Source organism: Colletotrichum karsti (genome assembly GCF_011947395.1).
Source record: "Colletotrichum karsti strain CkLH20 chromosome Unknown Scaffold1, whole genome shotgun sequence".
Lineage (NCBI taxonomy): Eukaryota > Fungi > Ascomycota > Sordariomycetes > Glomerellales > Glomerellaceae > Colletotrichum > Colletotrichum karsti.
In genome coordinates, this window is record NW_024065901.1 from 112,268 (window position 1) to 125,488 (window position 13,221).

Here is a 13,221-nt window from a genome sequence, read left to right on the forward strand (position 1 = left end):
TGGGGCCGGGGCGGGGGATCTCGATCGTGGTTCAGGGATGGGACCATGTTGCGCCTTCGTGACAGACACGCGCGAAAGATGGGATGAAAAGAAGAAGATCGTGAGGTTGACTGAGATCGTATATTGTGAGGTAACGGAGATATCACGATGATAGTTGAGCCCATATGATAATCACAAGCCGATGTGATCATGATCAGTGTGTTCGTGGTGTAGTGAGAGAACATATCGAAATAGTGATAATGCTAAGACAAGTATACTGGCTGATCAACGACACATGGAGGAAGAGGCAGGGTATTTTGACTTCCGTGTATTCAAACTCGAGAGTGCTACTATCTTTGGGGGTTTGGGTACGGCTACTCAAAGCGTACATTCTATGAACCGTTCTGAAAAAGAAAAAGATTGCAAGGCACTTAAAACACCGCCAGATACCATGAGATGTTTGTAAGGAAAGACGGGATAGATAAAATGTCGTGACCAAAAGAGACAAAAAAAACGCAAGCCCATTATGAGACAAAACTTTGTGACGCTTTCCCGATCCCAAGCCCAGGATAAAACAACGCCCAAGTGTCCTATTCCTCCCTTTCCAGTTCCGTCGCCGCCGACCATGAGAAAATAAGGAATGATTCGTTGTGAGGTGGTTTTTGTATGCTATCGCACTTGTACAGGGAGCGGATATCAATGTTAAGACAGGATGGAAAAGAAAAGATGATGACAAGATGATAGAAAGAAAAAACAATGATCAAGAAAAATAAAGCAGTCTCATATCCATGCTCGCATATCATGTAATGTCCTGTGTCCCTTCTATGACCTGCAATGCGTGTGCTCGTATGCATTCGCTATGTGTTTTCCTTACTCGCAAACCGCCTCACGAATGAACTGTCCAAGAGCCTTGGCCTGAAGAAGAGTTAGTTGGTGTTGTGTTGTGGGTGAGGAGCGTAGACTTACGTAGTCGCCATGCATCATGGAGAAGTGGTTACCGGGCATATGCCTGGTTCTGAACTTGTTGATGTCGAGGTACTCGTCCCAACGGTTAGGACCGAAGTCAGTCCTGTTGTCCAGGAGGAAGAGTGCGTGGCCCGTGGGGTAAGGATCCGGGCGAGGATCGGTAGGGAGATGGCAAACACCATCCTCACACCAGATAGCCATCACGTTGGGGCACTTATCCTTGGGGATAGGCTCCGCGGTGTAGTTGCTCAAGGCAGTGACACTGGCGGCGAAGTGGGGAAGGAGCCAAGATGGGATCTTCTTGGCTGCCTCGTCGTCACCCTCGCCGAGGAGGCCGATCTCGGCGAACCAGGCGTGGAGGCTCTTGGGAAGAGGCTCGATGGTGATAGGGCAGGGGGCATCGATGATGATGAGGTTGTCCACAGTCTCTCCAGCCTTGGTGAGCTGGTTGACGATCTCGTAGGCAATAACACCACCGGCGGACCAACCGGCCAGGGAGTAAGGACCCTTAGCCTGACGGGCCTTCATGGCCTCGATGAACTTCGCGGCCATGCCGTAGACACCACACTTGTACTCCTCAGGGGTCTTCATGAAGGGAGAGAAAAGACCCCAGACGGCCCAGTCGGAAGAGACCTGGCTGATCTCGGTGTAAGAGGTAGCACAGCCGGAGCCGTCAGGTACCATCCACAGGTTCTTGGTAGCGGTGCGAGTGCTGCCTTGGAGAAGGATGGATGTCGCCTTGCGGTGAGGGTAGTTGTCGATAATCTCCTTGGGTGGGGGCGGCTTGGTGATAGAAGCAGTCGTGTTGCCCGGGTGAGTGTTGATCTCCTTGGTGGGCTGGACCTTCGGCTCGCGTCTAGGCGCAGAAGTCTTGGCAGGCTTCGGCGCGGCAGCGGGCTTGGGCTTCGGGCCGATACCCAAAGCCTTCTCAACCTCAAGCAGAGAAGGGTTGGTGACGAAGAGGTCATTGGGGATATCCATACCTGACTTCTCACGGAGAGTACCCAGAATGGACAAGCTCATGAGAGAGTCCATACCCAGGGCGGCCAGATCAGGAGCGGCGACGATCTCATCAACCTCGACACCCATCTCAGTGGCAATGGTGTCGCGGAGGATGTTCTGGAGATCACCGCAATCCTCATCACCCTCGCCCTTGACTGACCGGTCGCTCTCCTCGTAAGGAGTAGTCACGTTCGAGTCAGACTCAAGCTCAGGAGTTTCAGACACTGAGCCACTGGAGTCGCCAGAGTCCTGGACGTAGTTGTCCTTGCCACCAGCCGTCTCGAACTGGGCGAGGAACGCCTTGAACGCACCGATCGTGGGGTACTCGACGAAGGCGTGGGAGTCGATGTCAATATCCATCTCCTCACGCATTCTGCCGGAGACGGTCAAAGCCATCAACGAGTCGCAACCCAAATCGGTGAAAGCGATGTTGTCGGCAAGCTCGTCATGGGTGACACCAACCTCCTTAGCCAAAATGTCGAAGACTTCTTGGACAACAGACCGCTTAGCAAGCTTGGCATTAACGGTCTTGAGGTTGCTAGCGGTGACTTGCTTGGAACCCTTCTCCTTGCCTGCCTTCTCCTTAGGAGCGGCCTTGACGGGAGCAGCCTTGGCCGCGGCGGCAGCAGGGGCGGGGGCAGCGCCAGCGAGAGCGCGACCACGGGGCGGCAGAACCATGTTGAGGACCTTGCGAGGAATGGAGGCGAACTTGACGTCACCAGCGACACCGATGATGCGGTCGCCGTCGAAGACGTAAGCATCACCAGCCATCATCTTGGTACCCTTGACCGGCTGCATACGGATGTAAGAGCGGTAAGACTTCTTGGGGTCAAGCTTCTCGGTGAATCGGAGAGATCCCCAGCCGTGAGAGATGAAGACTTGCTCGCGAGAGTCAACGGCATCGGTACCGTTGATGATGAAGCCAGAAATGTGGCAGCAAGAGTCAATCCAGTAAGGGTTGAAGAAGAAGCTTCCGTCCTTCTCAGTAGTCTGGAAGGTGACCTTGGCAGTAGCCTCACAGGTCTTGCTGTCCAAGATAACCTCCTCCATGCCCTGGTACTTGGGGTCGTAGTCGACGAGAGAACAGAACAGCTTGTATGCCAAGCCACGGCCAATCTTAGAAGCCTTGCCCTGGCGCTCAGCCTCCTCGAGGGCGTCGACACGGCCCTTGATCAAGTAGGTGACACGCTCGAACTCATCAGCCCACTGCTCAGTGTTGCCGTAGACGACCTTGCAGTGCGCATGCTCGACCTTCTTTGAACCCTCACCAGTGTGGAAGCTGACATCGGCGTAGCCAAGGGCAGCATTGGCAGTGACCGTGGTGCGGAGAATGTGAGCATCAAGCTTCTCATCGAAGATGAGAGTCTTAGGAACCTCGACATTGGCAACGTTGAGACCGATGTTCTCAGTGCCAGGTCGCAGCGTCTTGTAGGCGTAGTCGCAAATGGTCATGGCCATGTCGGCGTACAAGGTTGAGGGGCACAAAGGCGCACCATTGCACAAGTGACCCTCGACCAAAGGTCTAGTGTCGGGACGAGACAGGTTGGTCTCAGTGTGAATGATGGCAATGTCACCGTTGATGTCCTCGTTGGTAATGGCGTGGACAGAGGTGGTGGACAGCTTGGGCTTCGCGGGCTCAATCTGGAGAGGGGCCTTGACGGCAGCCGGGCCACGGTTCTTGGTAAGGCACCAGTCGCCGGTGTACTGGAGCCAGTAGTTCTTCTCATCGAAGGAGTAAGTGGGAAGATCCAGGAGACGAGTGCAGTCGCTGAAGTCGCGGTGGAACTCATCCCAGTCCAGGTTGAGACCAGCAGTGTGAAGAGTGCACATGGTGTTGCTGAGAACCTTGTAGGTAGACTCATTGCGGCGGAGAGTAGGTACAGCCACAGAGCTAATGCCAAACGAAGACTTGACAAAGTTGGCACAGACGGGGTGGGGGCCAATCTCAAGGAAAACGGTCTTCTCATCGATGGAGCCGGACTGCTGTGCGTGGACGAGACCGCCAAGGAAGTTGACGGCGTCGCGAGCGTGGTTGCGGAGGTAGGCAGCGTTGATAGGCTCGCTTTCGACCATCTTTCCGAGGAGGGGAGAGATGATGGGGACCTGAGGCCTCTCGAAGCTCACAGAGCGGGCGAGAGTCTCGAAGTCGTCCAGGATAGCATCAACCTGGCCAGAGTGGAAAGCGAAGGGCACCTTGAGCTGAGTGCACTTGAAGCCAGCGGTGCCAAGGTGAGAAGAGATCTCGGTGATCTTGGCGGCAGCTCCGGCGAGAACGGTCTCGCGGGGGCCGTTGATGCAAGCCACGTTGACAGACTCGGCCTGAGAGCCAAGAGCCTCCATGACAACGTCGACAGGGCCGGTGACGGCAAGCATGGCGTGGGTGCCGGCAGTACACTTCTCGACGAGGAGTTGAGCACGGGCTCCGACGAGGTAGATGGTGTCGCTGGCAGACAGGACACCAGCCGCGTTGAGAGCAGCGTACTCGCCAAGAGAGTGACCCATGACAGCGGCAGGGCGGATACCCCAGGAAGCCCACAGACGCGCAAGAGCCATCTCGAAGCAGCAGAGTCCAAGCTGGACAACGACCGGAGACAGCTTGGTGACATCGGGCTCGCTGCCATCAATCAGAGGCAGGAAGCTGGGGAAGCCATGGATCTGAGCAAGCTGGTTGAACTCCTCAATGCTCTCACGGAACACGCGGTAGTGCGTGTAAAGGTCCTTGCCGAGGCCGGCGTAGTGAGAACCCTGTCCAGTGAACATGAAGGCAACCTTGGGCTGCTGAGTGGAGATGGGGCTGAAGTTCTCCTTGAGTCTGTCCTTGATGAGACGCTGAGCCTCCGGAATATCAGAGGCGGCGACGTTCATGCGCCAGTAGTGCTGGATGCGACGGGCAGTGGTGGTGTAAGCCACGTGCGACAGAGGAGTCTGAGGGTTCTGCTCCATCCAGGCCACAAGTCTCTCGGCGTTGCGGATCATGGCAGCCTTAGACTTTCCAGTCACGGTAATGACCTGGACGTTGCGAGGGTCGACCTCCGCAGACTGGAGCTGGGGAGCATCCTCCAGCAACAGACCAGTGTTACCACCGGCAGCACTGAAGTTGTTGACGAAGATACGTCTGGGCTTGCCATCTCTCCTCTTGAAGGGGGTCATGTGGAAGGCAATGTTGACGTTGCGCTCCGACAAGTCCTTGGGGAAGGTCTTGTTGATCTCCTTCTTAATACCAACGTGGGGCGGGATAGCGTTCTTCTGCATCATCATGAGGACCTTGCAGAGGGCAGTGACACCCGAAGCAGCCTCACCGTGTCCAACGTTGGACTTGATGGCACCAAGGTACAGAGGGCGGTCGGCAGGTCTCTTACGGTCGGCAGGAGCGAAGACGTTAGTGACGGACACCATCTCAGTGCCGTCACCAGCCTGAGTACCGGTACCGTGCATCTCCACGTAGTCAACGTCGAGAGGATCAACACCAGCATCGTCGAGAATAGCGCTCGAAAGGATGGACTGGGTCGGACCGTGAGGGTGAGTGATAGAGATGGCATCGGCCGAGTGGTTGGTGGCCGTGCCCAAAATCACCGCAAGAACATTGTCCTTGTCGGCGATAGCGTCGTCGAGGCGCTTAACGATGACTGAAGCACAGCCATCAGCACGGCAGTAACCGTCAGCACCGTTATCGAAGGTGGCGCAAGGTCCAGTCTTGGACAAGAACTGGCCACGACTCAGACCAGCGAAAATATCGGGGTTCGTCATGCAAGACAGACCACCAACAATCGCGGTGTCACAGTCCTTCTGCCACAGAGAGTTGCAAGCAACGTTCATGGCAGCAGCACTGGATGAGCAGGCCGTGTCGATGTTCAGACTGGGTCCACTGAAACCGAAGTGGTAGTTGATACGTCCGGGGCCGAAAGCGCGGACACCACCCGTGATGTAGTAGGTATCGACCTCCTGCGCGGCGTTGATTTCACGCCAATCGTCGGAAGTCTGACCGTAGAAAGTACCGATACGGTCCAGTCTTGTTGACGGTGTCCTGTTAGGGACGTAACCGCACATCTCGAGCGCCTCGTAGGCAGTGGTCAAAGCCATACGTTGCATGGGATCGGTCTGGAACGCCTCACGAGGAGACATGTTGAAGAATCTGGGGTCGAAGTAACCAGGGTTCTCAATCCAGCATCCGTACTGGGAGTGACTGGTGTTGATGGCCTTGCCAGTAATGTCGTAGTGAGTTGCCACGGGGAAACGGTCGGCAGGGACGACTCTGTGGACATCCAGACCCTTGGCAAGAAGCTCCCACAGCTTCTCGTGACTGGCAGCGTCGGGGAAGCGACCAGCCATACCAACAATGGCCAGCTTACACTTTCCGTTAGAACCGTGGTTTCCAATGTTGGAGTTGATGCTTTCCCTTGTGATCTTGGGTCCTGGGCGGACGACGACCTCAAGCTGAGTCTTGTCCTTAATGAGTTTTTGGAGAGTCTCGGCGTTGTGTGTGGGTCCGAAGGGAATGACGAGGCATGTTGATCCCTCAAAATCGCGGGCGGTCTCGATGCAGCCCTCGATGCCCTTCTGGAATTGGAGAACATCGACGAGGCACTCGTGGGCGACAGCCTTGAACAAGGACTTGGTATCGGTCTCGGCGAACCAGATGCCCTTGGTGCCAGACATGATGGCGGAACGAGGCTTGGTGTTAGCCAAAATCTCGGCGACCTTGGGGTCGTTAAGGCGGAGGATCTTCTCGACATCGGCAGTACCGTGCAGGTGAGATGCGTGGTAGGGGCCGTAGACTGGGATCGCCGTCGACTTGACGCCGAAGACGTTCTGGTCGTCGAGAGCCTTCAGAGTTGCTGGCGGTCCAGAGATGGCCAGACTCGATGCCGACACAGCGCTAACGTATGCTTGGCTGGCGACGGGGATGTACTGTAGAGCGTTAGACTTTGCGTTTAGTCGTAAAGATTCGCAGTTCCTTACATTAGATTCATGGAAATTAAATAGTGCCTCTTTGGCATCGACTTCCTTCAAGCCAGGAAGGATATGGGTCCAGGGTTCAGATTGACCGACCGGCGGGCTGAGCCTCTCAGCCAACGAACCGACGTGTGAGCCAGTTCTGAAGGCCATGAGGACTACCTGAACGGCAAGGGGTATCAAGGTAGAGACTGAGGGGGTCGAGGCGATGGCGGCGGCGGCGAAAAGCCCCGTGCAAAGACCCATGAAGAAAGTGTGGTCGTGAACGCAGACATCTTGAGGCTCCTTCTCGGTGCGGCTGTGAGCTTGTTAGTGAGTAGTCCTCAAGAGTTTGACCTCACAACACGCCGAGGATATCGCGGTAGCGGCTGTGAGGCAGGGCTGCGGGCCGACGTACTCGATGTAGTGAGCCAGTTGGGTGACGCATAGCAAGGCACTGTCGACGCCAGGGTGCTTGATGCTCTGGGCGTGGTATCGTTCGTTGAGTTGACGGAGGGTCATGAAGGTGGGAAGCTTCGACCTTTCCAACTTTCCCAAACAATCGATCTCCTCCCTCAAAGCCTGGCCAGCCTGCTCGAGGAACGTCTTCGCGAGGATGCTCGGATTTCCTTGGCGGCAGAACTCGGCGAGAAATCCATGGGTATCAAGAGACTGATCTCCGAAGAGGAGATAAGACATCTTGTCGGCCATCTTGAAAGGTTGTCGACATAGATTTCCTTAGGTGTTGAGGGTTTGGTGTGCCAGTCAGGATAAGATTGCTAGATGCCGGGGAGCGAGTCTCGAACTTATATGAAAGAGATGCTCGATGCAAGCGGGTGTGCACACCACATCAAAGCCAACAACGGGCCTCCTCCCGAAATAATCGACCCAGCTGTCAATGTCATGGCTGATGGATAGCGGAATTGCAACATGGAACACATGCTGGGTAGAGGGAGTGAAGTGAAGGGGGGTGTGTGGTGTGGTGTGGTGCGGTGGAAGACGTCCCATGTAGCCGCACGCCCCCCTGCACCCCCTTCCCTTGGTGCCTGCACTACTACTTGGCTCATCCTTTTCTTGCCCGGGTGGATAGCGTGAGTCCGGCCCTGAGATTCCTCGGTGACCGAAGCTGATGGATGATTTTCGCTGTCTTGCCGCATCGGTCGAGGCCCATTGGTTCAGGACAAGCGATCGAGGCCGCCACACGGGCTTCCTTGCGCCGGCTCCTCTGTGCTGAGGAGAGGACGGACAAGCGGACAGACGACGAAAGGACCAAAAATACGCGGCAGCGCAGTAATTCGGGCGCGGCAGGGCAGAAACACACGGCTCTGCTCACTCATTCTGCCCATATCTCTCACGCATGCTCTCGAGTCCACAGGCGCACACGCCCGGTCGAGTAGTACGAAGGAGCCCAGGGAGAGCGGGCGCGTGGATCTCGGAATGGAGTTGTACTCAGGTATCGGGGTTTCTTGACAGCGCGCATCTAGGACTGTGCTTGGAAGTAAGCAGTAACTGGGCACATGTCCGTGATGCTTGTCAAGGCCAAGTGGACAAGACATGACGTGATGGTACAAGCGATCGCAGGTGGCCTGGTGGCCAGGAGCCCAGGGCCAACGGTGTATGTTGTGAAGCAGACAGACCGCAGACATGGGCTGGATAAGGCAGGTGTTAGGCGGGCGAAGCAGCGATACAACGGGCTGCCTAACAAGACGAGTTTCGATGGTCCTAGTATGGCAGTAGTTGAGCGGTAACAAGTTTCGATCTCCGAGACGATGACAGCCATAGGAGGATCGCATGGGGTGAAACGGGTCTGAGAAAGACGACAGATGGATTAGGGACAGCTAAGTGCCGGCCGTGTGTGGTGTGCTGTCGCTGGGTAGAGGGAGGGTGCTCTCGATGCTTCTCGAAAAGGCGTCTACCAGGACGAATGCTGTTGGCGGCAGGGGAAGTGGACATGGAGACCGGACCACTTCCAAGGTGCACTTGCACTTGGACGAAGAGAGGTGCCGAAGTTGCTGAAGAGGGTAAGCTGTACAGAGATGCGAAACACGGCCACGCAGCGCAGCAGGATAAGGTACCGCACCAGCAAAAGCGGCCGGGTGAAACTCCGCAAATACGAGCCTGAGTGCGATGAACGGGAAGACGGGCGCTGCCATCGGTCCTCACACAGCGGGGGGTCCGGAATCCGCACGGGGGCAACGGGCAGAATCAGGGCGAGAAGCCTGTTTGATTCCCAGACATGGCCGGCGGTTTCTAGGATTGGTAAACAGATGTACAGGGTGAAGTGAGTCGGACGGGAGTCGGGTTTGTTGGCGGTGGGATGTTGGTCGAAGCGGTCGAGGGTAGTGGGTTGTGGGGGTGACGCTTTGTCCGACGGACATCCCCAAGGACATTGCCAAAGCGAGATGAACCCAGAGATAGAAACCAAACCGACACACCACACGCCCCCCTCCACAGACAGCTTACGGTCCATGGACGATCATGATTTTTTGGCGTGAAAAGGGGAATGATGGCAGGATTCGAATTGTGGGCGATGAACGTTGCTGACGGACTGCCAGTTGATGCCGTGGTTGATGTGTAGATGGCAGCAAATTGAGGGATGATGTTGAAGGTCGGAGAAACTTGAGAGTGAGATGACGGGTGTCGGAACGGGATTGACGTCGCCTCTTCTTGCCATTGGATTCTTTCTTTCCGGTAGGTACGAATACTCGGTGGACAGGGCACCACAGCACTGTGGACCTCTGTGGACCTCAGGGCAATCCACAGCTCCACAGTGCCCCTCCGATTAGACGCGTGGTGGGTCTCGGGCCACGGCAAAACAGAATGGAGCCCAATCTGTGGAATCCGGCGCAGGGATACGGAATGCCGAAGTATCTTTTCGGAAAAGAAAGCGGGTAAGCCTGCGGAATCCGTGTGGATCAGTACTTTCTTCCTTGTACTTGCCCGGGTAGGAAAGTGGGCTCTCCCTACTGGCCGGAGGATGCGGTACGTACCGAGTGCAGCAAGGGTAGCCCCAATGATTACTACGTGCTTCCCAAGGTTCTTCCCATCATCATCATTATGTTCCTCGATTTGTCTTCAGGTGCATCTGCAGAGCATAGACAGACGGGACGGTAGAGGAGGCCATAATTACTAAGTCAGGAAGACTAAGAAGGAGGCTCAAGTACAAAGCGGAAAGTAAAGGGGGAAAAGTAGCTGCCCTCGCGTTGTACGTGCTCTCGTCTATGGCACCTGGATATCTCAACGACTCGACACTAAGACGACCGGAGGTTAGAGAAAGCCACGGCGCATTGCGGCCCATGGATGTTCCGGGAAAGATCCCCTTTTGCCTCTCTGTTTCTTACCTTAACGGCCCTAGGTTCCGTCCCAGGCGCGATGCTCTAACGCAAGGTACGGAAATATCTACTTCGTACACGGACGAAGGCTAGTCCCCGTACCGCCTAGGACAGCACACAGCACACAGGACTCTCGTTCCCCTTTCCGCATCTAAGCTTGTTAAGGTATCGTGCCAAGGCAAGGGGTCCTGCTTGGCTCCGTTTCTCCTTGCGCTTATTCCTATTATCTGGAGCCGTCTGGACAGACCAAGGTACCTTACCTCGCCTTAGTTGGCGGCAACGTCGATCGTATCGTTCCTCACTTCCATCTTTGCAAAAATACCTTACCTACGGCACCAGCTAGGTACCAACGTATTCTCCTACACGCCACTTCCCGCCATGGCCCTGCCATGCTATACCATGGACCGCCATGCCTCTTGTGATTTCGAATCAACACGACCAACAGACATCCACGTCCACGTCCGCGTCGTCCTTTTTTTTTCCGCTGCATCTGACGCCAACGCAAGGCGGAGACAAATAACTTCCATCACCCGACACATGCGCGTACTCGATTACTTGCTTTCACCCAATGCACGATAAGCCCCCGGCACCAGTAGCGGGAGATGGCCAAAAGACGGGCAGAATTCGGAACAGACACTGACAGAAACACACCCTCTCTCTTCTCCTCTCCTAATCTTGCCTGTCCTCGCAAGACGAGACCATACGTTCACCAAACTAAACAACCATCGTTCGCCGCCAACTGTGTCCAACATTGCGCTATACTGCAACACTGAAGGGGAAATTCGGTTTTCGTCCGAAGACCGTCCCCCCTTGGGTGCCATACAGAAACATTGGGTTGCAAAGCGGCACATTGACACAACAGACATCGCATCAGCACCCTCGCACCTCACACCCTGTCCGGTTTCTCTGTCTTGGGCCCTTCGCTCTGGAGTGCGATTCTCTTGAAGCACCTTAATTGTGCATCAGAACTCTTAGCACCGGCGACGGCCTGTCTCTTTCTTCCAGAAGTGCTTAGAAGCCGCAAGCGGATCCCGACACAGCGTTCCAACAGCAACGGCCACGGCCACGGCCACGGCCAACGGCATCAAAGCACAACTATCCCACAGCTCGGGTCTCTACGCGACGATTTTCTTTTGTTTTCTGTGGATATCCAATTTGTCACATGTCTTGACCAAGGACTTTAGGACTTAGACAATTCCCGATGCGACCTGCAGTCTACGGTCTGCGGTCTACTATGCTGCAAGGCACCTAGCAGCCCTGTGATTCGATATGCGATCTCAAATTCGCTCTCGCACTTTCAGGAAGGTTTCTGGGCGTTGGGATGGTCAGCAATTTGCAACGGCTCTTACTTGGTTTCCTAAGCAGAGTTTACTCGACTTCCTTATCCGCCTTACTCTTCTATGCCGTTCCCAGCTTCCGCCTTCAAGCAACGCTTCTAGCCCCGCCTTCCAAGGCTCACTCCATGCTGAATTGCCTCGAAGAAGACATACCAGACTCAGGGGGCGTCATATGGCTCGAAAGTCTAACAAGAACCAATGGGGGTGTTTCTAGCCGACCCAGACGCCTGTCTCGCGATCTTCCCAGCAGTACGTTGTATATACAGTATGCGTGCCGGTCTGGTATTCATCTCAACATCTGGCGTCGTTCCATTTCCGTGGGTAGGCACACGGAATGGTGATGCCGTCCTTGAGTACGATATTTCGGAAACAGTCGTATTTCAGTTGCGGACTGCGGATGATTCCCAGCTCCATCTGCCGCTGCTACCGGTACACACGGCCACAGTTGCAAAGTCATGGAGTACGAGACTCGCGGCAAACGTTCGTAACGACCGATTTTCAGGTGAGCGTCGCGAACGGACGACCCAAGTGTACTATGTAGAGGCAACCCGCCCACCGCGCTACCACCTCGAGCCGCGTTGGGTCCTACACGGCCGACAACACACCATAACGTACCAATAGGAGTTCAACTGATATCTGAGGCGGTGGTGATGCCTATAGAAGCCCGTATTTGGGACGGCTCTCGACGGATCTGATGCTGCTTCGGCCGCGAGAGACTATCAACGATGATCGCCATGTTGAAGACGCGCCGTCTGAGTAATACTTCGACATGCGAACGAACTACCGCTAAAAACGAATTGACATTGGGCGGTCGCCGATTCATTGGCCACCAAACTTTTACATGTCGATCGATGCAATGCAGAATTGGCTTCAGACACGTGCAAGCAGCATGGTGTCGATTAGATGCTTGAACTTGTGTCCGGATATGGTCTCGAAGACGCAGCCCTCTGTCTGGTCGCCAAGATCCATCATAACACCGCACAAGACAGGTTTACATGGATTCCATTGAATATAGCCAGACCCGAAAAGAAGGATGCAGACCTGAGTACAGCCTCAGGGTGAGATGAGAGGATGACAGGATGAGATCCGCCATGTGGTATGTCTGTCAGGGCAACAATACCACAACAACCCCAGTACAGAAACTACGAGTAGCGAGCGCATCGCGCTGCAGGTGAAGCAGCACCAATAGGAAAATCACCGGTGAGCCCACCAGTGGTGTCCGGCTACATGTACCTTGCCTACCTACCTGACCTGACGCTGTGTTCGCCGACCGGGGCGCGGCGCAGGTTAATCACGGGCACTAAGGCAAACGGATCCTTCGCTGTCTAAGACCGCTCGCCGTTCAACCACCAAACCTTAGCGGCCTCGCCAGGTGCCCGAGGGCGCTCCGTAACGATGTTTGGGACTTTGGTGTTCTTCTGTTGGCCATGGCTACCGAGAACAACGACTCGGTGGACAGTTACAGTGGTTTACAGCGCGATTCAGTCCTCTCGTCTGTTAAGAGCCGCCGTGGAAAACGAATGGCGAAATGGACTCATGAAGATACCGCTGACGGGACTGACTGGTCCTTCAGTTCAGCATGGGACGGGAGGCCGGAGACAGGGACAACCCCGCCCCGGACAGCCACCCTCCTCTCACCTCAGTTCACCTTCCGTCCCCTCCACCTTGTCCAT

At 55.3% G+C, this 13,221-nt stretch overlaps 1 protein-coding gene across 1 annotated transcript; it reads right to left on the reverse strand.

The window, feature by feature from the left end:
- Window positions 1-849: 849 nt before the first annotated feature.
- Window positions 850-7,590, reverse strand: CkaCkLH20_00019 (uncharacterized protein; the record flags this gene model as incomplete). Its single annotated transcript, XM_038882739.1, has 4 exons — window positions 850-894; window positions 946-6,855; window positions 6,907-7,198; window positions 7,298-7,590. The coding sequence occupies 4 exons, from the start codon at window positions 7,588-7,590 to the stop codon at window positions 850-852; spliced, it is 6,540 nt and encodes a 2,179-aa protein (XP_038751444.1).
- Window positions 7,591-13,221: the final 5,631 nt, after the last annotated feature.